This window comes from Mirounga leonina, unplaced genomic scaffold (genome assembly GCF_011800145.1).
Source record: "Mirounga leonina isolate KUSES-001 unplaced genomic scaffold, KU_Mleo_1.0 Mir_200, whole genome shotgun sequence".
Lineage (NCBI taxonomy): Eukaryota > Metazoa > Chordata > Mammalia > Carnivora > Phocidae > Mirounga > Mirounga leonina.
This window is the reverse complement of record NW_023270503.1, coordinates 1,877,296-1,904,047: the sequence shown is the minus strand read 5'-3', so window position 1 is coordinate 1,904,047 and position 26,752 is coordinate 1,877,296. Positions and strand designations below refer to the sequence as shown.

General features: G+C 56.8%; 2 protein-coding genes across 4 annotated transcripts; both read left to right on the top strand.

Moving 5' to 3' along the window:
* Positions 1-820: 820 nt before the first annotated feature.
* WDR81 (WD repeat domain 81) lies at positions 821-19,357 on the top strand. Of its 3 annotated transcripts, XM_035027568.1 has the most exons (10): positions 821-5,140; positions 10,958-11,065; positions 11,326-11,516; positions 11,638-11,828; positions 12,090-12,255; positions 12,345-12,510; positions 13,191-13,877; positions 14,513-14,658; positions 14,938-15,117; positions 16,146-19,355. In XM_035027568.1, exons 1-10 carry the CDS (start codon positions 1,465-1,467, stop codon positions 16,464-16,466), a joined length of 5,832 nt encoding a protein of 1,943 aa, XP_034883459.1. In that variant the 5' UTR covers positions 821-1,464; the 3' UTR covers positions 16,467-19,355. The 3 variants fall into 3 exon arrangements, with proteins under 3 accessions (XP_034883459.1, XP_034883460.1, XP_034883461.1); XM_035027569.1 differs by lacking the exon at positions 10,958-11,065 and having other exon boundaries at positions 16,146-19,357; XM_035027570.1 differs by lacking the exons at positions 14,938-15,117; positions 16,146-19,355 and having other exon boundaries at positions 13,191-13,891; positions 14,513-14,643.
* Positions 19,358-19,610: 253 nt separating this feature from the next.
* SERPINF2 (serpin family F member 2) lies at positions 19,611-24,845 on the top strand. Its single transcript, XM_035027567.1, has 9 exons — positions 19,611-19,721; positions 19,863-19,901; positions 20,023-20,085; positions 20,370-20,571; positions 21,065-21,208; positions 21,357-21,560; positions 22,032-22,174; positions 22,929-23,133; positions 23,771-24,845. The coding sequence occupies exons 1-9, from the start codon at positions 19,659-19,661 to the stop codon at positions 24,181-24,183; spliced, it is 1,476 nt and encodes a 491-aa protein (XP_034883458.1). The 5' UTR covers positions 19,611-19,658; the 3' UTR covers positions 24,184-24,845.
* Positions 24,846-26,752: the final 1,907 nt, after the last annotated feature.

Genomic DNA, 26,752 nt, shown 5'->3' with positions numbered 1-26,752 from the left:
GTGCTTAGCAGGGTGCCTGGCTCCTAATCAGTGCTCCAGGAGTGATGGTTATAAGTTATTCCTGCCCAAGGCCATGTGACCAAGCACATCGGGGCTCCCGCTGCTTCAAGAAAGAGGATACAGATGGAATCAGATCTCAGCCGAGCCATTTGTTTCTTCTGTAATTAGGACCGTAGTTTTTCTTGTCTTTATGGATCCCCCAAACCTCTACACCAAACTCCTCCACAACGCAAAATCTCCTTCTAGGAGAGACTCAAAAAAAAAAAAAAAAAAAAAACCAAACCAGCCGGTGGTTTTACTATAATGGCCTCTCTGTCCTGCAAATGAGTCAGAACTGAGTTTTGGAGCCAGCGCTCTGGTTTCTGCTCCCTATCCTGTGCCGCATCCTCCTCCCCCACCCCAGCCAAAGTAGCAACTGCACGGCTCTGACCACAGCAGCAGGCTCTGACCACAGCAGCAGGCTCTGACCCCGCAGAGGCAGATCTTCAACGGGAAGTCTTGGGGGGAACATTTCCTCCCAAGAACTACAAGCATCTGGGCCTGGGACACTTCTCTCCCTCTCAGATCGCCCAGAATTTGAAAGAAAGAGAGAGCGAGCCCCAAGAGGGCTTGCGGGGTGGGGAGAGGCGCGGAGGGAGTACCCTAGGGCAGAAAGTTTGTGCACCAGCTTCTAGGTTTCCATTCTGCCACTGGGCAAGTCTCTTTGGTGGCTCTTGGTAACCCCTTGTAAAATATAAACAATATTAACTGTCTTTTCTACCTCAAGGGTTGTTGTAAAGACCAGACGGAATGTTACTGATGAAATGTACTGGAAAACTAAAAGCCCCTTCACTTGGTAGGCAGCATGGAGGCGCTGAAGGGACTTAACGTCAAAAGCCCCAGCCCTAGCCTGCGGTTTCTTATCTGTAAAACCAGAGGGGCGGGTGGGATCAGCCCGCTGAAGACTGGACTCCCCGGGAAAATCCTCCTTAAATCCGCGTTCCGGTGCGTGCAGGAGGAAGCAGGGAAGGGAGGGGAAATCTCGTGGGCCGTTCAGCATCTCCCTCCCCTGCTCCCTGAGGAAACGAAGCCGCCACCTGACCGGAGCAGAGCCCGGGCAGGGAGGGCACCGAGGCCTGCCAGGCGGTGGCGCCGGCGGGAGGCGCGGTCCGGCCGGCCCATTTGAGCCACGTGCGGTTGTTTCCGTGCCGGGGCGGTCACGTGAGCCGCGTCAGCTGACCGGTCACGGCAGAGCCCGACTCAGGCGCCCCGCAGCCCCTGCCCGGCTGCGCCCGGAGCGCGGGACCCTGCGGAGGGGTAAGAGCGTCCCCGCCCTCCCTTCCTCTGTCCCCGGCTCCCCGCCCCCGCCGCGAGGGCCCGGTCCCTCGCCCATCCCTCCCCGCCCGGCCTGGCACCCCGGAAACCGTCGCGGGCAGGGCCGTGGCCGGGCTCAGCCCCGCGCTGCCCCCAGGCGGCCGGGAGGGCATGGCGCTGGGGAGCAAGGGGCGGGAAGTCGCTCCGACCCACGGGGCCGACGGCTGGTCCCCGCCCCCAAGCCCCGACATGGAGGAGCTGCTCCAGAGCGTGGAGAGGGACCTGAACATCGATGCCCGGCAGCTGGCTCCGGCCCCGGGGGGCCCCCACGTGGTGGCCCTAGTGCCCGCGCGCTGGCTGGCCAGCCTCCGCGAGCGCCGGCTGCCCCCCGGACCCTGCCCCCGGGCAGAGGGCCTGAGCGAGGCGGAAGTGAGGACTCTTCTGCAGCGCTCCGTGCAGAAGCTGCCCGCCGGCTGGACGCGCGTGGAGGTGCACGGGCTGCGGAAACGGAGGCTGTCCTACCCCCTGGGCGGCGGCTTGCCCTCTGAGGAAGGGTCCAGCAGCCCTGAGACCCTCACTCGCTTCATGCAGGATGTGGCTGCCCAGAATTATCGCAACCTGTGGCGTCATGCTTATCGCACTTACGGGCAGCCCTATAGTCACAGCCCTGCCCCTTCAGCCGTCCCTGCGCTGGACTTAGTACGACAGGCTCTGCAGAGGGTCTATGGTTGTTCCTTCCTGTTGGTGGGTGAATTTACCCAATGCCCATCATCCGCAAGAGATGGTCCCTGTCCCCCTCGGGGCAGCCTGGCCTGTCCCAGTCTTTTGCGAGCTGAGGCCCTGCTGGAGTCTCCAGAGATGCTCTACGTGGTGCACCCGTACGTGCAGTTCTCCCTGCATGATGTGGTCACCTTCAGCCCTGCCAAGCTGACCAACAGCCAAGCTAAGGTGCTCTTCATTCTCTTCCGTGTGCTGAGGGCTATGGATGCCTGTCACCGCCAGGGACTGGCCTGCGGGGCGCTAACTTTGCACCACATCGCCCTAGACGAGAAGCTTTGCAGTGAGCTTCGGCTGGACCTGAGTGCTTATGAGAGGCCCCAGGAGGATGAGAATGAGGAGACTTCTGTGGCAAGGGATGGGCCAGGCATTGCACCTGGGCAGGAGGGAGGAGGGGGACCTGGGTGTCCCACCTGCCAGGAGGAACTTCGGGGCCTTGTGCTAGATTGGGTCCATGGCCGCATCAGCAACTTCCACTACCTCATGCAGCTAAATAGGTTGGCAGGTCGGCGGCAGGGGGATCCCAACTACCATCCAGTGCTACCCTGGGTGGTGGACTTCACCACACCCCATGGGCGCTTTCGAGACCTACGCAAGTCCAAGTTCCGCCTCAACAAGGGGGATAAACAGCTGGACTTCACATATGAGATGACGCGGCAGGCGTTTGTAGCCGGTGGTGCGGGTGGTGGGGAGCCACCTCATGTTCCTCACCACATCTCAGATGTGCTCTCCGACATCACGTATTATGTGTACAAGGCTCGGCGGACACCCCGCTCGGTGCTCTGTGGACATGTGCGTGCACAATGGGAGCCCCACGAGTATCCCGCCAGCATGGAGCGCATGCAGAGCTGGACACCTGACGAGTGCATTCCTGAGTTCTACACCGATCCCTCCATCTTCTCCTCCATTCACCCCGACATGCCTGACCTGGATGTGCCAGCCTGGTGCGGCTCCAGCCAGGAGTTCGTGTCCGCCCACCGGGCGCTGTTGGAGAGCCGAGAGGTGTCCCAGGACCTGCACCATTGGATTGACCTCACATTTGGCTACAAACTCCAGGGCAAGGAGGCTGTGAAAGAGAAGAATGTGTGTCTGCACCTGGTAGATGCCCACACGCACCTGACCAGCTATGGCGTGGTGCAGCTCTTCGATCAGCCGCACCCCCAACGCCTGGCGGGGGCTCCTGCCCTTGCCCCTGAGCCCCCACTCATCCCCAGAGTGCTGTTCCAGACCATCCAGGAGAGCGTAGGCCGGGAGGACTTACCTGGACAGCTTACGAATGGGGTGGGCAGGCTGGTTTTGGAGGCCGCTCCCTGTGAGGCTGGCTGGGTCAGAGACCGGCCTGTGGCAGGGGAAGATGACTTGGAACAGGCCACAGAAGCTCTGGATTCCATCTCCCTCACGGGGAAAGCGGGTGACCAGCCAGGTTCCTCCTCATCTGCCTCTAGTCAAGCGCCCCCGGGCCTCCTGTCTTTCTCAGTGGCCTCGGCCTCTCGACCAGGCCGCAGGAGCAAACCTGCTGGGGCAGACCCTGGGGAAGGTGAGGAGGGGAAGATTCTTCTTCCCGAGGGCTTCAATCCTGTGCAGGCTCTGGAAGGGCTAGAGAAACTGGGCAACTTCCTGACCAAAGGCCTAGGGAGCCAGTTGGAGGTGTCTGAGCAGCCCCAGGTCCAGCCAGCCGTGCAGCTGCGGGAACTCTTCCATCGGGACATGCAGGCGCTGGGGGTTCTGTTGGCTGAGATGGTGTTTGCCACCAGGGTCCGAACACTGCAGCCTGATGCACCTTTGTGGGTACGCTTTGAGGCTGTTCGGGGGCTCTGCCTACGCCACCCCAAGGAGGTCCCCGTGTCTCTGCAGCCCGTGCTGGACATACTCCTGCAGCTAAGTGGACCTGAAGGCCCTGTGGTAGCAGGGAGGGGCAAGCTGGCCCCACTCTTTGAGTACAGGCCCGTCTCCCAGGGATTGCCCCCACCCTGCCCGGCCCAGCTCCTCAGCCCCTTCAGCTCTGTGGTTCCCTTCCCCCTGTACTTCCCGGCGCTACACAAGTTCATCCTCCTGTATCAGGCAAGACGTGTGGAGGACGAGGCCCAGGGGCGGGAGCTGGTGTTTGCTCTGTGGCAGCAACTGGGTGCAGTGCTGGGTGACATCACCCCGGAGGGCTTGGAGATCCTGCTGCCCTTCGTGCTGTCACTCATGTCTGAGGAGCACACGGCCGTGTACACAGCCTGGTACCTATTTGAACCTGTTGCTAAGGCCCTGGGCCCCAAAAATGCTAATAAGTACCTCCTGAAGCCTCTCATTGGTGCCTACGAGAGCCCCTGCAGGTTACACGGCCGCTTCTACTTGTACACGGATTGCTTTGTGGCCCAGCTGATGGTGCGGCTGGGCCTGCAGGCCTTTCTCATCCACCTGCTGCCCCACGTCCTACAGGTGCTGGCTGGCATGGAGGCCTCCCAGGAGGAAAGCAAGGGCCTGGCGGGTGCCCCCGAGGATGAGGAGAGTGAGCTCCCAGGGGCCAGGCCCAACTCCTGTGCTTTCAGGGAGGAGATTCAGATGGATGGTGAGCCTGCTGCCTCCTCGGGCCTGGGGCTCCCAGACTACACGTCTGGTGTCAGCTTCCATGACCAGGCCTACCTCCCTGAGACCGAGGACTTCCAAGCTGGGCTCTACGTGGCTGAGTCCCCACAGCCCCAGGAAGCTGAGTCCGTGAGCCTGGGTCGGCTGAGTGACAAGAGCAGCACCAGCGAGACCTCCCTGGGCGAGGAGCGGGCTGCAGATGAGGGCGGTGCTCCTGTGGACAAGAGCAGCCTCAGGTCAGGCGACAGCAGCCAGGACTTGAAGCAAAGCGAGGGCTCAGAGGAGGAAGAGGAGGAGGAGGAAGGCTGTGTGGTGTTGGAGGAGGAGGAGGGAGACGGGGAGCAAGACGAGATCACCAGGGCATCTGAGCTCACTCTCTCCGACACTGTGCTGTCCATGGATACGGTTGTGGCCCGAGGTGGCGAGACAGATGGGGAGGAAGAGGAAGGGCCGCTGACTGAGCAGTCGGAAGGCAAAGAACAGAAGATCCTCCTTGGTGAGTTCTCAGGCCTTAAGGTCTTGGTCAAACAGTCCTCTGGTTGGTTGTGTATGTGTGTAATCTTTACACCCAACATGGGGCTCAAACTCATGACCCTGAGATCAAGAGTCCCGTGTTCTTCTGACTGAGCCAGCCAGGCACCCTGTGGTGTTTTTTTGTTTTTTTTTTAAATTCCAGTATATTTAACATGCAGTGTTTTATTAGTTTCACATGTATTATATAGTGATCCAACAATTCTGTACATTACTCTGTGCTCATCACGGGAAATGTACTCTTAATCCCCACCACCTATTCCCCCCATCCCCCCACCCTCTTCCCCTCTGGTCACCATCAATTTGTTCTCTAGAGTTAAGTCTGTTTTTTGGTTTGTCTCTCTCTCTTGCTTCTTTGCTCTTTTTTTTTTTTTTTTTTTAAGATTTATTTATTTGAGAGCGAGCACGCACAAGCATGCACACATGCTGGGGAGGGGCCAAGGGAGAGGGAGAGAGTATCTTAAGCAGACTGCACTGAGCACCGAGCCTGACGCAGGGCTTGGTCTCACGACCCTGAGATCATGACCTGAGCCAAAACCAAGAGTCGGACACTTAACCAACTGTGCCACCCAGGCACCCCATGCTCTTTTGTTTCTTAAATTCCACATATGAGTGAAATCATAAGGGATTTGTCTCTCTCTGGCTGACTTATTTTGCTTAGCATTATACTCTAGGTCCATTCATGTTGTTGCAAATGGCAAGATATGATTCCTTTTTATGGCTGAATAATATTCCATTGTGTATATATTACATCCTTTATTTATTTATTTATTTATTTATTTTTAATATATTTTTTAAAGATTTTATTTATTTATTTGAGAGAGAGAATGAGATAGAGCATGAGAGGGGAGAGGGTCAGAGGGAGAAGCAGACTCCCCGTTGAGCAGGGAGCCCGATGCGGAACTCGATCCCGGGACTCCAGGATCATGACCTGAGCCGAAGGCAGTCGCTTAACCAACAGAGCCACCCAGGCGCCCCAGTCCTTTTTTTAAGATTTTTTTTTTTTATTTGTCGGAGAGAGAGCACAAGCAGAGGGAGCGGCAGGCAGAGGGAGAAGCAGGCTCCCCGCTGAGCAAGGAGCCCAATACGGGACTCAATCCCAGGACCCTGGGATCATGACCTGAGCCAAAGGCAGACGCTTAACCTACTGAGCCACCCAGGCATCCCTGTGCTACATCTTCTTTATCCATTCATCTATCAGTGGACACTTGGGCTGCTTCCATAGTTTGGCTGTTGGAAATAATGCTGCAAAAACATAGGGGCGCATGTATCCCTTTGAATTAGTGTTTTTGTATTTTGGGGGTAAATACCAGTAGTGCAATTATTGGATCATAGGGTAGTTCTATTTTTAACTTTTTAAAAAAATTTTTATTTATTTATTTTTTAAGATTTTATTAATTTATTTGACAGACAAGAGACATAGTGAGAGAGGGAACACAAGCAGGGGGAGAGGGAGAGGGAGAAGCAGGCTTCCCGCCGAGCAGGGAGCCCGATGCGGGGCTCGATCCCAGGATCCTAAGATCATGACCTGAGCCAAAGGCAGACGCTTAACCGACTGAGCTACCCAGGCGCCCCTTTAACTTTTTTTTTTAAAGATTTTATTTATTTACTAGAGAGAGAGAGAAAATGAGTGGGGCGAGGGAGGCGGAGAGGGAGAAGTAGACTCCCTGCTGAGCAGGGAGCCTGATATGGGGCTTGATCCTAGGACCCCGAGATCATGACCTGAGCTGAAGGCAGACATTCAACCAACTGAGCCACCCAGGCACCTCCCTATTTGTAATTTTTGAGGAACCTCCCAACTGTCTCCCACAGTGGCTGCAGCAGTTTGCATTCCCATCATCAGTGCACAAGGGTTCCTTTTTCTCCTCATCTTCACCAACACTTGTTTCTTGTGTTGTTGATTTTAGCCATTCTGACAGGTGTGAGATGATATTGTAGTTTTAATTTACATTTCCCTGATGATGGGTGATGTTGAGCATCTTTTCATGTGTCTTTTGGCCATCTGTGTGTCTTCTTTGGAGAAATGCCTGTTCCTGTCTTCTGTCCATTTTTTAATTGGATTATTTGTGTTTTGGGTGTTGACTTACTGTAGCAGTTCTTAATATATTTTGGATACTAAGCCTTTATCAGATATGTCATTTAAAGATATGATCTCCCATTCTTTAGGTTGTCTTTTAGTTTTGTTGATTGTTTCTTTTGCTGTGCAGAAGCTTTTTATTTTGATGTAGTCCCAGTAGTTTATTTTTGCTTTTATTTCCCTTGCCTCAGGAGACCTATCTAGAAAGATGTTGCTACTGCTGATGTCAGAGAAATTATTGCCTGTGCTCTCTTCTAGAATTTTTATGGTTTCAGGTCTCATATTTAGGTCTTTAATCCATATTGAGTTTATTTTTAATTTTTTCTCAATATTTTGAGTTTGTTTTTGTGTATGGTGTAAGAAAGTGGGCCAGTTTTTTTTTTTTTTTTTTAAGTAGGCTCCACTCTAGGTGGAGCCCAGTGTGGGGCTTGAACTCAAGACCCTGAGATCAAGACCTGAGCTGAAATCAAGAATAGGGTGCAAGACTGACTGAGCCCCCCAAGCCCCCCAGTTTGATTCTTTTGCATGTAGCTGTCCAGTTTTTCGCCATTTGATGAAGAGACTTTTCCCTGTTGTATAGTCTTTTTTTTTTTTTTTTTTAAGATTTTATTTATTTGTGAGAGAGAGAACGAGAGACACAGAGCATGAGAGGGAGGAGGGTCAGAGGGAGAAGCAGACTCCCTGCCGAGCAGGGAGCCCGATGCGGGACTTGATCCCAGGACTCCAGGGTCATGACCTGAGCCGAAGGCAGTCGCTTAACCAACTGATAGACCCAGGTGCCCTGTTGTATAGTCTTTCTTTTCTTCCTTTGCTTAAGATCAGTTGACCATATAATTGCAGATTTATTTCTGGTTTTTCTATTTTGTTCCCTTGATCTGTGTCTTTTTTTGTGCCAGTATCATACTGTTATGATTGCTACAGCTTTGTAATATAACTTGCAGTCTGGAATTGTGATGCCTCCAGCTTTTCTTTTTCAAGATTGCTTTGGCTATTTGGGGTTCTTTATGGTTCCATAATAATTTTAGGATTGTTTGTTCTAGTTCTGCGAAAAATGCTGTTGGTATTTTGGTAGGGATTGCGTTAAATTTGTAGAGTGCTTTGGGTGGTTTAGACATTTTAACAATATCCGTTCTTCCAATCCACGAACATGGAATGCTTTTCCATTTCTTTGTGTTGTCTTCAATTTCTTTCATCAGTGTTTTATATTTTTCAAAGTATAGGTCTTTTGCCTCTTTGGTTAAATTTATTCCTAGGCATTTTGTTATTTTTGGTGCAATTATAAATGGGAGTGTTTTCTTAATTTCACTTTCTGTTGCTTTATTATTAGCATATAGAAGTGCAACAGATTTCTGTACATTGATTTTGCATCCTGTGACTTTACTGAATTCATTTATCAGGGCTAGTACTTTTTTGGTGGAGTCTTCATGATTTTCTTTTCTTCTTCTTTTTTTTTTTTTTTAAAGATTTTATTTATTTATTTGACAGAGAGAGAGAGAGAGAGAGTGAGAGCAGGAACACAAGCAGAGGGAGTGGGAGAGGGAGAAGCAGGCTTCCTGCTGAGCAGGGAGCCCAACGTGGGGCTCGATCCCAGGACCCTGGGTCCACAACCTGAGCCGAAGGCAGACGCTTAACAACTGAGCCACCCAGGCGCCCCTGGTTTTCTATATATAGTATCATGTCATCTACAAATAGTGAAAGTTTTACTTCTTCTTTTACTTCTTCCTTACCATTTTTTTTTTTTTTAATTTCTTTTTGTCTAATTGCTGTGGTTCGGATTTCCCAGTGGTGAGACTGGACATCTTTGTCTTATTCCTGGCCTTAGGGGAAAAGCTCCTAGTTTTTCCCCATTGGGGATGATATTTGCTGTGGGTTTTTCATATAAGGCCTTTATTATGTTGAGGTATGTTCCCTCTAAACCTCCTTTGTTGAGGGTTTTTATCGTGAGCGGATGTTGTACTTTGTCACATGCTTTTTCTGCAGCTGTTGAAATGATCATGTTTTTCTTTTTTTCCTTTCATTTTTTAAAAAGATTTTATTGATTTATTTGACAGAGAGAGAGAGTACAAGCAAGGGGAGCTGCAGGGAGAGGGAGAAGCAGGCTCCCCGCTAAGCAGGGAGCGAGATGTGGGACTTGATCCCAGGACCCTGGGATCATGACCTGAGCCAAAGGCAGATGCTTAATGACTGAGCCACCCAGGTGCCCGGTCATATGGTTTTCATCCTTTCTCTTGTTGATGTGATGTATCATGTTGGTTGATTTGCAAATACTGAACCATCCTTGCATCCCAAGAATAAATCCCACTTGATCATCGTGAATGATTTTCTTAATGTGTTGTTGGATTCGGTTTGCTAGTATTTTTTTTTTTTTTTAAGATTTTATTTATTTATTTGACAGAGAGTGAGAGAGCACAAGCAGGGGAAGCAGCAGGCAGAGGGAGAGGGAGAAGCAGGCTCCCTGCTGAACAAAGAGCCCGATGCGGGGCTTGATCCCAAATCATGACCTGAACTGAAGGCAGCCGCTTAACCGACTGAGCCACCCAGGCGCCCCTCAGTGTGCTAGTATTTTGTTGAGGATTTCTGTATCTATAGTCATCAGAGATAATGGCCTCTAGTTCTCTTAGTGTCTTTATCTAGTTTTGGTATCAAGATAATACTGCTTCATAGAATGAATTTGGAAATTTTCCTTCCTCTTCTATTTTTTAGATAGTTTGAGAAAAATAGGTATTAACTTTTCTTCATTCTGGTTTTCATTCAACATTTCTGAGTACCTAGTCTGTGCCAAGGAGTGGATTAAACAGATTCACATGCAGCACAGATGTGGGCCTGCCCTCCTGGAGCTCACCTCTAGCAGAGGAGGTGCCACATTGTAGGCAGTCTTAGAGTAAAGTAATGCTGTAAAGAACAGGGCTAGGTGCTACAAGGGAATATAAATAGGGCTTAGATCTAGTTTTCAGGGGTCAGAGAAGGCTTCCATGAAAGTAGAGCCAGGGGCACCTGGGTGGCTCAGTCGGTTGAGCATCTGCCTTTGGCTCAGGTCATGATCAGGGTCCTGGGATTGAGCCCCATGTTGGGCTCCCTGCTCAGTGGGAGTCTGCTTCTCCCTCTCCCTCTGCCCCTCCCCCCCCAACCTGTGCTCTCTAGCTCTCTCTCTATCAAATAAATAAATAAAATCTTTAGGAGAAAAAAAAAAAGTAGAGACGGTTGAAGTCCAATGAATAGGAGATAGCAAGGCAAAAATGGTAGGGCCTGCAGTGGGAAAAGCATACCGGGCAGAGGGAACAGCATGTGTGAGGCTCTATGACTGTCTATGGTCCCATTAAAGAATCCATGAAAGGCTAGCGTGGTTAGACAGGGAGAGTGGAGGGAAAAAGAGGGAGCAAAAGCCACGGGGAGGGAGCTGGGCCTGGCCAGGCTTCATTTAGTAGCTTAAGAAGATTCACTGAAAGGATAACTTTCCTGGAAGTTGTGCCTGAGGAGAGGGTCCTGGAGCAGCCCCGAAGCCAGGGTCACCTGGGCAGTCCCAAAGCCACAGGCTACCTCTGCCACTGTGGAATGAAGGGTGGTGGTGTGGGGCACCCAGCATTGGCTGGGCTCCTGGGCAGGTTTGCAGCCAGGATTGGCTAGGCGCGGTGCCTGGGGTGGGGTGGGAGGAGTGGCAAGCCACTCCGTTATCTCATGAGCTCAGGGCCTGCTCATGCCTTGCAGATACGGCCTGCAAGATGGTCCGCTGGCTCTCTGCCAAGCTTGGCCCCACGGTGGCCTCTCGCTACGTGGCCCGGAACCTGCTCCGCTTGCTGACATCTTGTTATGTTGGTAAGGCCTGTGGTCCGTGCTGGAGATGGGGCTTCATCTCAGACCCTCTGTCCATCTTCAGCCCCCTGTAGGGGATCCTTCCCACTTCCACATCCCTGCCAGGTCCTGGGTCCCGGTCTGTAAGCTACTTCCTCCCTTGGGTAGGGGTTGGGGTGGGCCCCACGCTAGAGGGAGCAGGAGTGGCTACCACGGTTCCTGGAAGACTGACCTCCCCCCTGCCTGCCGCGAGCTACTCAAGGCTGCCGGTTCTTCCTTGGCAGGGCCCACTCGGCAGCAATTCACGGCGAGCAGCGGTGAGAGCCCCCCGCTGAGTGCTGGCAACATCTACCAGAAGAGACCAGTACTGGGTGATGTAGTGTCAGGACCCGTGCTCAGCTGCCTCCTGCACATCGCCCATCTGTACGGGGAGCCTGTCCTCACCTACCAGTACCTGCCCTACATTAGCTACCTGGTCAGTCACTGATTTGGCAGCCTCAGGGGAGGCCAGAGAGCTTGAGGGCAGACCTGGGCAATCTGGGGGCTCCGGGGGGGGTCCTTGGGCAGCCTGGCCCTCATCTACTCTGTGGCCCTAGGTGGCCCCAGGTAGCACCTCAGGCCCCAGTCGACTGAACAGCCGTAAGGAGGCAGGCCTGCTGGCGGCGGTGACTCTGACCCAGAAGATCATTGTGTACCTCTCGGACACCACCCTCATGGACATCCTGCCCCGAATCAGCCACGAGGTCTTACTCCCCGTGCTCAGCTTTCTCACATCCCTCGTCACTGGGTAGGCTGCTGCCGTTCCCCTGTGCAGGGAGTAGCCTGGCTGAGGGGGCTACCTGGGAGGGGCTGGGAAGCTTGGGAGTGAGACTGGACTGGGTGTCAGGAGTCCTGGTTCTGATCCAGCTGTGCAATCCTGAGCAAGCCGCACCTTCTTTCTGTGCCTCAGTTTCCTTATCTGGTTTGGACCAATTGGTCTTGTAGATTCTGTGCAAGTCCTGCAGAGTGAGGGGTGGGGGGCGCTGGAGCTCATGTACTCTCTTTCCAGGTTCCCGAGTGGGGCCCAGGCCCGGACTGTCCTGTGTGTGAAAACCATCAGCCTAATCGCCCTCATATGCCTGCGCATTGGACAGGAGATGGTCCAGCAGCACCTGAGCGAGCCTGTGGCCACCTTCTTTCAAGTCTTCTCTCAGCTGCACGAGCTTCGGCATCAGGTAGGCAGACCTACTTCCCTTACCTGGCTGGGTTGGGCTGGCCAGGGGGCCGTGAACTTGGCTGACTCCCCGGGCTGCCCTGCCCACAGGATCTGAAGCTGGATCCCGTGGGCCACATCGAGGGCCAGCTGCCAGAGGTGGCCTTCTCTGATGGGCAGCGGCGGCTAGTGGACCCCAGCCTGCTGGACGAGCTGCAGAAGGTGTTCACCTTGGAGATGGCGTACACAATCTACGTGCCCTTCTCCTGCCTGTTGGGTACTGCCCCACCACATTCCCTTGCAAAGCCTCTGGGGCTCTGTCTCTTCCCCCGGGAGGGCTCCGTGCTCCCCTTGCCCCCAGAGTCCATAGTGGGTGTTCAGCACGGTGTTCTGCATCAGGGCAAAGGGATTTGGCCTCAGACCTCGGAGTCCCAAGGTGACGTAGAAACAGGGACTGAGCATTAGCCAGCAGGGAGGCCCCGGGGCTGATCTAGAGTATCCCTGGGGAAGGTAGGGCCATCGTGCTGATGTACGGACCTCTCCAGGAGCTTCTGAGAGGAATATGCGGCCCGCCGTCTGTGTATCCTCCCGTGCGGGCCCGGCACCGCTGAGTGGTTCTATGTGTTGGCTCCCTGAATAGGATGAGCAGCCCTGTGTGGTCAGATATGCTCTCGTTCCTCCACCGAAACCTGGGTCCTGGGAGGGAGAGCACAGCGGCTCTCTTTCTCACCATTCTGTTTCCGACGCGCCGCATGGCGCCCAGGACATGTAGAGGACGCTCGTGTGAATGAATCCACGTTTTTCTAGGGAAGAAACAGGCTCAGAGACGAAGAGTTCCTTGCCCAGAGTTGCACAGCCAGTACCTGCCCTGTCTTCTGTGGTTCCCAAGCCTTGGCTGGGTGGTGGCAGCTGCCTGCCATCTTCCCTAACCGTAGGACCACTCCCACTCCCATCCAGGTGACATCATCAGGAAAATCATCCCCAACCACGAGCTGGTCGGGGAGCTGGCGGGGCTGTATTTGGAGAGCATCAGTCCAAGCAGCCGCAGCCCCGCCAGCGTGGAGCCCCCCGTGCCCAGCACCGGCCCCGAGTGGGACCCCCAGAGTGGGGGCTGCCCGCGGGATGACGGCCACTCGGGGACCTTTGGGAGCGTCCTGGTGGGGAACCGCATCCAGATTCCTGACGACTCTCAGCCCGAGAGCCCCGGCTTGCTGGGCCCCATCCCGGGGGCAGGCAGCGGGGGCCTCCGCAGCGAGGAGGACCACGCGCTGAAGCGGGAGCTGCCACGGAGCGCCCACGGGCTGAGCGGGAACTGGCTGGCGTACTGGCAGTACGAGATTGGCGTGAGCCAGCAGGATGCCCACTTCCACTTCCATCAGATCCGCCTGCAGAGCTTCCCGGGCCACTCGGGGGCCGTCAAGGGCGTGGCGCCCCTGAGCAGTGAGGACTTCTTCCTGAGCGGCAGCAAGGACCGCACGGTGCGCCTCTGGCCTCTCTACAACTCTGGGGACGGCACTGCTGAGACGGCCCCGCGCCTCGTCTATGCTCAGCACCGCAAGAGCGTCTTCTTCGTGGGCCAGCTCGAGGCCCCACAGTACGTGGTGAGCTGCGACGGGGCTGTGCACGTCTGGGACCCCTTCACAGGTGAGCGGGCCCAGGTGAGGCCTGTTCTCTTGCTGCCGTCCTGTGCCCTGCCCGGCCTCTGGGTATGGGGACCCAGGGTTGGGCAGTTGGGGTGTAATGGCATGTGGTGTGGGGCGACCCAGTGAGGCCTCACGGAGGAGCAGTTAGACCTGAGTTGGAATCCGTGAGCCCTGAGCTTGAATTGGTTCTGCCAGCTGGAGGCGTTCGTTTTCCCATCTGTAAAATGGGAATCAGACCGGGGTCAGAAGATGCACGTAGGAGTTTGGCTTAACATGTGGCATGTCATACAAGTTCGGCAAATGGTTGCTTGATTATTTTTTGGCATCGGGCGGGGGGCAGAAATAAGGTTAATAAGGTTTTTAAAGGAGGAGGGGCTAGAGTAGCATTGAGGTGGACTGAGAAGAGTTAGCATTTGGTCAGGGGGCGTCGTGGGAAGAGAAGAGGTTGCTTTGGGGACCGGAGCCTGGCCTGGCCACGGAAGCAGGAAGGTGGGAGAGTCGAAAAACATCTTTAGCATTTTCTTAGGTCCTCTGGGATATGGGAGGCAGATCCAGGGTAGGTCAGGGAGATAGGAAGAGTTGGGGTGCTTCCATCAGCTACTGGGACCCCAGATGCACTGCGCCTTTCCTTCCCAGGGAAGACCCTTCGCGTGATGGAGCCGTGGGACAGCCGGGTGCCCCTGACTGCTGTGGCCGTCATGCCCGCCCCGCATACCAGCATCACCATGGCCAGCTCTGACTCGACCCTGCGCTTTGTGGACTGCAGGAAGCCTGGCCTGCAGGTCAGGGGCGTCCGGTTCCCTGAGCCCTGGCCTGGATGCCCGGCAGGGAGGAGAGACCCCGAAGAGAGAAGGCCAGGGTGGAGTTTAGACCAGTCACCCACAGCAGCAAACCCTGGGGGGTGGGACTCTGATCTGAGACGAAGGGGAGCCGTCTGCTTGATGGAGGGGGAGGGGATAGAGGATCAGGCCCTTCAGCTGTGTGCGCTTGGGGGTGAACGGGAGCTCAGAGAAATGGGTTGGGGTGGGTGGCAGCACTTTAGCTCACGTCCCTCTCTGCAGCACGAGTTCCGCCTCGGCGGCGGGCTGAACCCTGGGCTCGTCCGCTCCCTGGCCGTCAGCCCCAGTGGCCGTAGCGTGGTGGCTGGCTTTTCCTCGGGCTTCATGGTGCTCCTGGACACCCGTACTGGCCTGGTTCTGCGTGGCTGGCCAGCCCACGAGGGGGACATCCTGCAGATCAAGGTGACTGACCGGGTCCTCTTAAGGCCCACCTGGGACAGGCTCCAGCTGAGATGATCTCCTTTGGACCTGCCCCAGGGCTGACAGGCAGAGAGGGTTAGAAGCCAGCTGCGCTGCAGGGGCCCCGGTGGCGGGCGGCCCGTGGGGGCGGGAAGCAGGGGGAGAGCTGACCCTGCTACTCCCTGGGGATGCTCTAATGAGTAACCCTTGTCCATATTTGCCTTGCTTGGAGGATCAGGGGTCAGGCCCTGTCCGTGACCCAGTTCAGGTTAAATAAAGCTCAGCCGGGAGGCTGTTTACTGCCCCCAGACCACGGAGCAGAGTCCATGCCGCATGCTGGGCTGCCCTGGTGGGGGCAGGGACATCCCGGCCTAGGGATCCTGCCCCTACCCCCGCCCACTCTCAGTCACAGACCTCAGGGAACTGCCCAGGGAGGGACAGCAGGGGAGGAACGGGGCTCTTTGTGGGAGGATGTTTCTAGGCAGCGCACTCCCTGTCCTGATCACACCCAGGGGGCCTGCACTGTCGCTGCTAAGGGCAGACTGCCCCCAACTCTGTCCAGGACCCCAGGGGACCCAGGGGCCCCGGCGGCTTTCACTTCGGACCTTCCAAGGGTGCGTCAGGAGGGCTTCGGGGCAGCCTGGGTGTTAATCCTGGCAGTGCCACTTACTGGCTGTGTGGCCTTGGTAGGATTACTTAACTTTTATGAGCCTTGGTTTCTTTCTCTGTAAAATGGGCACAACAACAAACAGCATTTACGTCGAGTTGTCATGGAAATTAAATGTAGTCATATGGCATGCCTCACACAACGCCTAGGTGTAGTAAGTGCTCAAATTGCAGGGATGACTAGGTTAAAGACATTTTGTCACAGTCCCATTAACTCATATGATGTGGTGGGAGGGGGGGCAGCTGGTCACCTGCCCAGGATCCCCTATCTTCCTGGGAGATCCTGTGCGAGTAATCGGAAGACCCTGGAGCTTGGACACATGGTAGGGCCCAGGCCCTGCTGAGGCTCTCTTTTCTCCGAGCAGGCGGTGGAGGGCAGTGTCCTGGTCAGCTCCTCCTCTGACCACTCCTTGACCGTGTGGAAGGAGCTGGAACAGAAGCCCACGCACCACTACAAGTCAGCATCTGACCCCATCCACACCTTCGACCTGTATGGCAGCGAGGTGGTCACCGGCACGGTGGCCAACAAGATCGGCGTCTGCTCCCTGCTCGAGCCGCCCTCCCAGGCCACCACCAAGCTCAGCTCCGAGAACTTCCGAGGCACGCTCACCAGCCTGGCCCTGCTGCCCACCAAACGCCACCTCCTGCTGGGCTCGGACAACGGGGTCATCCGCCTCCTGGCGTAGGCTGAGGCGGGGCTGGCCAACGAGGGTGGGCAGACATTCCCCCAGAGTCCATCCCTCACCCTTGTTTTCCCAGCAGCTCCCTCTTGGGCAAGCCTCAGGCCGCGCACCCCGAGTGCCCACGTGGCCTGCCAGCCACGGTGACGCAGGGGTCCAGGCTCCCGAACTGCCAGAGCCACCGGTGCTGCCGGGAGGGATCTCCTTCACGGCTTGGGGGAGATGCTGCCCCTAGTCAGCAGGAAGCGAGAGCGAGGGCGTGGGAAAGCATCGCCCTCCCTTCTCCCTAGCTCTGCCCTCTGGGTCCACATGGGGACAGGGAAGCTGTGAGAAGAGGAAGGGAGGCTGGCCCTGTGCAGCCAGGCTCCAGCCAAGGATGCCCCGCTCCTTGCCGAGCTCTCACAAGGCCAGGGCGGCTGCTCCAGTCCAGGACACCGATGGTGCTTGGACTCCAGCCCCTAATGAGGGCTGGCCGTGGTCCAGGAGTTAAGGGCCTTGGGCTGGGGTTTAAGTGTCCACCCAGCCATGCCTTGCCCAGTGTGGGACCAGTAGGGGAAGAAAGAGGGCAGGACCAGGGGAGGGAAAATGGACTGGGCCAGCTGGTTCCTGCCAGGAGTGATCCCATGCCTTGCCTGCCCACCCCTCACCACAGTGTTTGTGCCTTGAACTGAGGAGGCAGCCCCTGGGCCCAGTACCCTTGTGGTCCAACACCCTGAGAGAAGGGGTGAGAATGATCTCTGCATCTCAGGTCTCTCCCAGGGGACGGGAAGACCCAGGCATCCCGGGACCCTCACATTCTGGAACAAAGATGAGGTCTGAGCCTGCGCCCCTACTGCCTCCTCGTTATTTGCAATAGATGTAAATATGACCAATAAATCCTTCGGAAGAGCCATGGAACCGAGTGACGCTTTTCTTAACGATGGCGTCAGGGTGGGGAAGAGTTGAGACGCAGCAGCTTCCAGGGCAGTGAGGAGAGGGTGAGAAGCAGGGCAGGAGGGTGGGAGACAGCCTGATCATTGCTCTTGGGTGCCACGGGCACAGGGCTTCTGGTGCACGCAGCCCCAGGCCAGTTTCCTGAACCCTCAGCCTTGGGGGAAGGTAAGGAGGCATTGCTCCCGCCGGGAGGATGCTGGCTGGCGCTGTGGCCCTCTCTCCTCTCCCCACCCCTTCCAGATCCAGGCTAAAGGCAGCCAATCAGGATCCTGGGCTTGTAAGGCTTGGGGATGGGCATCTTATCTTGGGTTCCCCACATAGGCTCCTGCAGCTGCCCCTTCCTTCCCCTCAGGATGGGAGAGAGGAAAGGACATTGTAAGTGGGAAGCTGGATGTGACCCTGAACCCAGTTCTGTCCTTGGGCATGTCACATAGCCTCTCTGATCCCACTAAAGTGGGGATAACCCCCCCACCTCATGGGGTTTCTGGTAGGCCCTTGTCCTTCCTGGATCTGCCCTACAGATGAGGACATTCTCCTCAACTTTCCTGAACCTCCTTTCTCCAGGCTTGGAGGGGGGACCCAAATCCACAGGGGCTCCAGGTGGCTGTCTCAGGATTAGATACCCTGGTGGGAATGGGGCTTCCGGCCCCAATATCAATGTTTAACCGGATGTGCAGGTCAATATTTACCAGAAGAGAAAGCAATCTGAACAGGGGTTGGCTGAGAGCAAAGGTCCTAGTGGGAGGGGAGGGCTCAGCTGGGCTGGCTGGAGCCTGAGCAAAGTGTGGGGAGTACCCAAGTGGGGCCAGAGGGACACTGTGCAGCAGCGAGGAGCCTGCAGAGGTACGAGGGGAGGGGTGGCTTGACCTGCTCTTTGGGCAGGAGAGGAGGTAAGAGCTGTCCATCTGGCTTAGGGGGTCTGGAGTGAATTTATTCAGAAGGCCTCTCATTTCCCAGCCTCCTGGGGTGATGAGGAGCCAAGATGGGGGTTCTGGCAGGACTCTCTCTGGGACTTGGAAAACTAGAGGTCTTTTCTTGTCAGGAAGATTCAAAAGCCCAGGTTGGAGATCAGGGGCCCTGGCCAAGGGTCCTTGCGTGTGATGGGGGTGGGGCCAGCGGTGATAGAAGGCCCCCCTGGAAGGACTGGCCCTGAGATGGGGGTGGGGTTGGAGTGTGTGGGACCTGCTCTGAGGCCAGACCAAGACCTGCCCATCCCCACCTGCCAGTCTGGCTTCCTGGAGCCGACCTGGACAGAGTGGGGGGCAAGGCCTGTGTTTCCCGTAAGTCCAAAGGTGGCTCCATCCAGAGCCATTCATTGGGCTCCGTGGCTGGGTCAACAACGCGGCTCTCCAGCCCACCCCACCAACCCTGCTGAGACTTCAGGGACTCACAGGCCTGTCCACCCTTGTGGTCAAGACCAGACCAGCCAGAAAAGGTGGGTCCGTGGACAGCGGGTTGGACAGGAGCTCTGGGAAAGGAGCCCCAGTATACAGGAGGCTTCAGGGCAGGCTTCCCAGAAGAGGAGCCTTGGGCTGGGCTGACAACAGCCGTATTACCGAGTGCCAGGCATTGTAATCGGGGCTCACAAAGACCGCCTTATTTCGGTCCTCACAATATACTGTGGGAGGAGGCAGGGACTTTTGCTACCATTTTGCAAGAAAAGGCAAAGCCCAGAGGGGTTAAAGGAGATATCTAAGGTCCTCTCGGAAGAGGCCGAGTCTGGATTCAAATCCACGGCTGACTCACAAGGCCAGGCCTTGAAGAATGAGGACTTCTTCGGTTTTGGTATTTCCCCTATGAACCAAAACATTTTCAGTGCACGAAATGTGAAAAACTGGAAAATACAGAGGGGTTAAAAACAATTCAGGGGAGGGGCGCCTGGGTGGCTCAGTTGGTTAAGCAGCTGCCTTCGGCTCGGGTCATGATCCTGGAGTCCCGGGATCGAGTCCCAGATCGGGCTCCCTGCTCGGCGGGGAGTCTGCTTCTCCCTCTGACCCTCCTCCCTCTCGTGCTCTCTGTCTCTCATTCTCTCTGTCTCAAATAAATAAATAAAATCTTAAAAAAAAAAAAAAAAACAATCCAGGGGGACCTCCCACCCCACAGAGATGGGAACCACGGCTCGTGTGTTTGGGGTGTGCTGGCGGTAGCTGGGTGTCCCCTCAGCGGGAGAGGCTCAGGATCTGCCACGCCAGGCAGCGTGGGGGTGGGCTCCCACGCAGGAGTGCGGCCCGGTGGGAACAGAGGCTTCCTGTCCTGCACAGGAACATGGTGCTGCTCCAGGGGCTCCTGGTGCTCAGCTTGTCCTGCCTGCAGGGTCCCGGCTTGCTGGTGAGTCTGGGCCTCGGTCTGGGTGGGGCCGGGAGGCAGGTGGGGCCGCGCCAGGGGTCTGGGTGGGAAGAGGAGGGGGGCTGAGTCAGGGGAGGGTCTGGCTCTGAGGGGGTTCCTCTCCTCTCATCCTTTTCTCAACAGTTGTCTCCTGCCAGCGCCATGGAGCCCTTGGACCAGCAGGTACTGGGGAGGGAGAGGCAGGAGGGGGGAGGAGGGCCCCCAGGGGCCTCACCTGTGGCTCGCGCAGGGTGGGGGAACCTGTGGGAAGGGTCACGTTCCATCTGCTTCCTCCCTTCTTCAGCTCAGGAGCGGGCAGACCCAGGAGAAGCTGCCCCCGCTTACCCTCCTCAAGTTGGGCAACCAGGTACAACCAGGTGGGGCTGGGGGAAGAGTGGGCGGGATCCGAGGGAGGAGGGCCAGTCAGCAGGAGCCAGGGAACTGGGGGGCAGGGCCCCGAGGTGGAGGCCAGAAGACAGAGGGTGGGAGGGACCAGAGGAAAGGACTCTAATGCCATTGTCCGTGTGACTGTCCCTCTCTCGTCAGGACTGGGACAAGGCCCTGCTGTTCCCAGGCACAGGGGACTCTGAAAGGGATCTTCAGCACAGAGCTCACTCCTTGACCCTCTTGACCCCTGATCTGTCCCTGTAGGAGGCCCGTGGCCATACTGTCCTGAAGAAGTCCCCAAGAGACTGCAAGGGGGCCCCAACCCCGGAGCAGACCCGCAGGTTGGCCCAGGCTATGATGGCCTTCACCACAGACCTGTTCTCCCTGGTGGCCCAAAGGTCCACCAGCCCCAACCTCATCCTGTCGCCTCTGAGCGTGGCCCTGGCACTGTCTCACCTGGCACTAGGTAGCGTGGCATCACCTGTCCAGACCAGCAGAGCTGGGAGGCCAGCAGGAACTCACTACTCCAGAGTTGACTAGTGGGTGCTTCCTCCCTCGGGGTCGCTTGGCTGTTTGGTAAAAAGGCAGATTCTTGGGCACACCTCTAGTCTCCGTGAATCAGATTCCCAGGGATGGGGCCTAAGGATATGCTTCTGGTGATTTTGATGCAAGAGTTTGATTGCTGCAATGTCTTCACTGGATGGAGGCTCTCATTGCGGGAAACCGAGGTCCAGAGAGGGAGAACAACTTGGATGGGGTGAGGTCACCCAGACGGCCAGCAGCAGAGATGAAAGTGGAACTTGGGGAGTACTGCCAGTCAGACCAGTTCAGTCGATACGGGAGGAGAATGTGTGGTGTCGGGGGCGCACGCACCACGGGCGTTCAGGAGGGACTGGAGCGGGCGGCAGGGCCGGGAAAGAGCTGCCGGCCTGGGCCACAGCCCATGCGGTCCCCTCCAGGTGCTCAGAACCAGACGCTGCGGAGGTTAGAGCAGGTGCTGCATGCAGACTCAGGGCTCTGCCTGCCCCACCTGCTGAGCCGCCTCTGCCAGGACCTGGGCCCTGGGGCATTCCGATTGGCTGCCAGAATGTACCTGCAGAAAGGTAGGTGCTGGTGGCTTGGAGCTCCCAAGGCAGTGCCCTGGGGTGGACAGGGGTGATGGAGATGGGCTTGGCCTCAGGTAGCCAGTCAGAGCTTTGGTGGCTCTGGAGCTCAAGCCCCTAGGAACAGCCTGTGGCCCCGTCTGTGTAGGATTTCCCATCAAAGAGGACTTCCTGGAACAATCAGAACAGCTCTTTGGTGCAAAGCCCATGAGCCTGACGGGAAGGAAAGGGGATGATCTGCTGAACATCAACCAGTGGGTGAAGGAGGCTACAGAAGGGAAGATTGAGGATTTCCTCTCCGAGCTGCCAGATGACACAGTGTTGCTTCTGCTCAATGCCATCCACTTCCAGGGTGTGTTCCTCCTCTCCTCAGGTCCCCCACCCCAGCAGCCCCTACTCCTGCCCTGTAGGCTGAGCTGAGCTATGAAACCTTTGTCCTGAGGGTGTCTCTCTCCCCTCAGAGCTGGGCCAGGAGGCAGGGAGCTCTTTGGGTTGTGGCTTGGGGGAGGGTAGGAAACAGGTAACGGTGTGCCAAGGAGGGCCCCCAGGAACTGGATGAGGCTGTTGTGAAGAGAGAACCCTAGCAGGAAACCGAGTCCTGGGAGCATGGCAGGGCTCAGGAAGAACGCAAGCCCAGATTTCAAAAATGCTGCAGGGAAGAAACCTCAGATCAACTGAGTATCACCTGGCACAGTGCCCCTTGGGGTTTCGACCTCTACCTTCCGTCCCTGGAATGGGTTCTGGGTGGGATGGAGAAGAGACTGCTGGTATAGAACCTCCCCCTATCTGGGTCTACGTGGCCCCTGCCTTCTGCTGGTTATAGGTTTCTGGAGGAGCAAGTTTGATCCAAGCCTCACCCAGCGAGACAGTTTCCACCTGAATGAGCAGTTCACGGTACCAGTGGACATGATGCAGGCCCGCACGTACCCCCTGCGCTGGTTCCTGCTGGAGCAGCCTGAGATACAGGTCACCCTTGATTGCCCAGGCTGGGTCTGGCCACTGGGAGGTGGCGCAGGGAGTGGGCAGGCTGTGGGACAGGCACAGGGGGGTGTGCCCCGCCTTCCTTGCAGTCCCGTCTCTGAGACAGGTGGCTCTGGAAGGCCTCGCTATGCCCCGACCCAGGGGGACTGAGGTTCCAGGCTCTTGGAAATTCATGAATTTGACAAAACTATATTGGGCGTTTGCCGTGTGCCAGATACTGTCCCAGGCTCTAGAACACACCGGCACAAGGGAGACCGGGTCCCTGCTCTTGGCACGAAAGACACACAATACACGAACAAACCTAAATCACAAGATCATTTCAGATAGTGTAAGTGCTATGAAGGTAAAAAAGAAAGTGATCAATTAGTGACTAGGGAAGGTATTTTAGATAGAGTGGTCAGGGAGCATTCTTTGAGGATGCTACCTGGGAGGGTGTCTGGCATTCTGGCCAAGGAACACCTCCAACCTACAGATCCTGGCTTAACTCTTATTTAACCTGCAAGTATGAGCTTCAAGGTCACTTCTTCCAGGAAGCCTTTCCCGATCCCCTGACCATGTGGGAGGTAGTGTTACTGCACTTCACGGGTGAGGAAGTGGAAGCTCAGGGAGGCCGAACACACACCTGAGGAGAATGGACCGGCACCCCCGGTCCCTCCGTCTCAGAAGCGTATGCTCGCCCAGAGCCCCACTGGTCTGGGCACTTTCTGGTCCTCATGTTGTCTCTTCTCCTCCTCTGTAGGTGGCTCATTTCCCCTTCAATAACAACATGAGCTTTGTGGTCATGATGCCCACCCACTTTGAGTGGAATGTGTCCCGGGTGCTGGCCAACGTGAGCTGGGACATCCTGCACCAGCCCTCGCTTCGAGAGAAACCCACCAAGGTCCGGCTGCCCAGGCTGCATCTCAACTACCAGTTGGACCTGGTGGCCACCCTCAGCCGGCTGGGTAAGGAGGCCAGCCACGGGACAGCCCCCTAGGTCAGGCTAGGCAGAGTGCGTGCCAGGGGGGACACCCCCCCGGCAGTGGGTCCGAGTCAGAGCAACAGCCTTGTGTCCTGGCCTTTTCGGGGGCCTTGGGAGGTAAGAGGGCTTCCTAGGAGCCCCCCTGGGCCCTCTGTCCTGGGTTGGCTGGGGTGGCCCAGGGAATGAGGACCTGCTCCATCCAAGACTGAGCATTGCAAACACTCTCAGGCAGGGAGCCTGGGTGGCAGGTGGGCCTTGCTGGCCGTCCCGCCAGGGGCACTGAGCTAGACACTGGGCGCCCACCGCCTACGAAGACTCAGTCAAATGGAGTTGGGCAGATAAGGAATCAGGTATTTACAATTCAGCGTAAGTGATAAGACAGGGCTTCTCTCCAGTTCACCGAAGAAAAGGCATCTGCCCGGACTCTGGGGCAGGGGATCGGGAAAGGCTTCCTGGAGGAAGTGACCTTGAAGTGATACTTGCAGGTTAAATAAGAGTTAAGCCGCGATCTATGGGTTGGAGGTGTTCCTTGGCCGGAATACCAGACACCCTCCCAGGCAGGTCCGGGCAGCCTGTGGGGCAGAAGGCCGCTCTGACCCGCCATCTCCTGCCCTGGGCAGGCCTGCAGGAACTGTTCCAGGCCCCAGACCTGCGTGGGATCTCTGACCAGAGCCTGGTGGTCTCCAGCGTGCAGCATCAGTCCACGCTGGAGCTCAGCGAGGCCGGCGTGGAGGCGGCTGCTGCTACCAGCACGGCCATGTCCCGCATGTCCCTCTCCTCCTTCAGCGTGAACCGCCCCTTTCTCTTCTTCATCCTCGAGGACACAACAAGCCTGCCCCTCTTCGTGGGCAGCGTGAGGAACCCTAACCCTAGTGCGCAGTGGGAGCGCAAGGAGCAGCAGGATTCCCCGGATAACAGGGACTACTTCCAGAACCTGAAAGCCTTCCCCCGTGGAGACAAGCCCTTCGGCCCTGACTTGAAACTCGCGCCCCCCTCAGAGGAGGATTACCCCCAACTTCATAGCCCCAAGTGAGAGGCCAGCGGCCAGCATCCCGAGTCCCTGCCTGCAACAACCTCTCCACTCCTGGGACTCTTTCCAGAGGGCTCTGTGGGATTAGGGCCGGGGCCGGGGTGGGCAGTCTGGGAGCGAGAGGGAGCCATCCTCTCCCGTCCCCTCTCCGGGGGAGCTTGGGGTGCGTGGGGCCGGGACGAGGGCAGGCCTCGGGGAACCATGGGCCTTGATCCCACATCATTTCTTGCAAAGAGGCTCGGAGGCCGTCCTTGTTTGGGGCTTGGGCAGAGGGGCAGCTGTCGATCCACTTTGGTCAGGAAGGTGGGTGGTTCGTTCCCGAAGCCGGCTGGGGCACTTCCACGTTTGTTTACCAGAGAGTGGGGGACAGGAGGGATTGGATTCCTTGGCTGGGGCGAGGAGCCTTGTCCGGCTCTGTGGGTAGGGGCCTCGCCTGGCACCTCACGGCTTCTGCCACCACCTGCCCCAGGCCCTCCAGCCTCCACCCGCCCTGATGCTCTGCCAGCCAGCCTCCCCACAGATACCAACATTGCCAGGACTCTCCCTCCTCTTCTTCCTCGGCCAGGTGTCCCAGGGCCTGCGGGAGGGAGGGCAATAGTCCCCTCAGGCTCTTTTGTAAAGTTTTTGTAGTGATTTTTACGGCACCCGAATAAAGAATGAATGGCCCTGGCTGCTTTGATGTCACTATTCTGGGCGGAGTGGGGGCGGCCCCCCCCCCAAGGCGGGAGGAGGCCACAGGCTGCCCGGAGCCCCGCGCTGGGCCCCGAGAGCAGGCGGCCCGTCTCTGCCACGTCTGTTGTCGGCCGCTCGCCAGCCCGTCTGGGCGCAGCCCCCTCTGACCTCGCCACCCGCTCCACGGCCCCCTCCACGCCAGCCCGGCTCCGTTCTCAGCCGCCTCCTCTCTCGAGGCTGCAAGCAGCCAGCAACAAGGGTGGCTCAGAATAGCGCTGGCCTCCCGGGGTGGGAGCAAACCGGCAATTAGGGAGCTTGGGGAGTTTCTAATCACATGCCGGTCCTTCTGCCGGGGCCGCCGCCCGCCAGCCCAGGGGCGGGGGGGCGGGCCGCCGGGAGCAGCGGCAGGGTTTGGGGGAGGTGGTTGGGCGCAGCTTGGCCCCGGGCTGGGGGCCGCACGGGGGTCCACGCGGGTGGGCCCGTGTCTGCGAGGCCGGGTGTCCGCGTGGAGGGCAGTGGTCAAGAGCAAGGGCCTGGGCTGGACTCCTGCTTCTTACAGAGCAGCGGCGTGGGGAGACGGTAATACATAGAAGGAGTGAAATCGGCGGTGAGGCAGAGGGTGGGACGCGCTGTGGTGAGAAGTAGAGCAGGGAAGGCCTCCCTCAGAAGGTGGTGTGGGAGCAGAGGCCTGAAGCGGGTGAGGGCGGCCGCCGCGCACCAGCTCGCGGCAGAGCTTCCCCGGCAGCGGAGCAGCAGGGGCGGAGTTCCTGGAGGGAGCATGCGCGGAAGGTTCAGGCTGAGCCGGAGATCCGCGGGGCTGGGGTGGGGGGCTTCGGAAGGAGTCAGAGGGGAGCATCTGGGGCTTTAGGGCCCCTGTAAAGACTGTCGCTTTTATCTTAGGAGTAAGAAGTAATTGGAAAGTTAAATCAGCAAGCCACCAACTTAATTTTACCTGCAAAATCTTCCTCAGCTCTCTCCTCCTCTCCACTCTGGCTCTAAGCCATGGATCTGGTCGTCATGCCCAAGGGTCACTGCCCTTGCCTCCTAGGTTCTCCCTGCTCCTGGTCTGGCTATTTTCCCTGCATTCCCCTGCAAGTCCTTATCAGAGCCCGTGAGTGTCAGCAGTGCATCAGGCTCTGGGGATGCAGTGAGCAAGCCGGCAAGATCCGTCCCCCTCCCCCCAGAGCCTAAGTCCAGCGGTAGAGTGGTCTAGACAAGAAACAAGGTAACATTTTCTGTTGAAATATAGTCTGCAATGTACACAAGTCAGAACTGTATATGAGCTTAATGCCTTTTCTCATGAATCAAATACCCCTGTGCAACCAGCACCCACATCAGGAAACAGTACTCACTTTTTTTTTTTTTTAAGATTTTATTTATTTGAGAGAGAGAGCACACGAGCCAGAGGGGAGAGGGAGAGGGAGAAGCAGATTCCCCGCAGAGCAGGGAGCCCAACTCGGGGCTCGATCCCAGGACTCTGGGATCATGACCTGAGCCAAAGGCAGACGCTTAACGACTGAGCCACCCAGGCGCTGTCACTCCCCCAACTTCTAATAACAGATTACTGTTTCCTGGTTCTGAACTCCATGTAAAGGAATCATACAGTCTGCTCTCTTGGGTCTGGCTTCTTTCATTCAACCTCATGTTTGTGACATTCATCTGGGTTATGGATGGCAGTAATTCATTCACTGTGGAAAGCTTTTAATTGAGGGGTGCCATGGTCTAAGGTAAGCCCTAGAAGGCTCACCTGGCTGCTGTGTGGAGAACGGAATGTAGAGGGACAAGCGTGGGTTAGCAGGCAAGAGACAGGTGGCCTGGCCCAGGGTGTCAGCTGTGGAAATGGAGGAAAGGGGTCACCCTGCAGAAATATTTTGCCGGTAATGCTATAGAATTCGTGCAT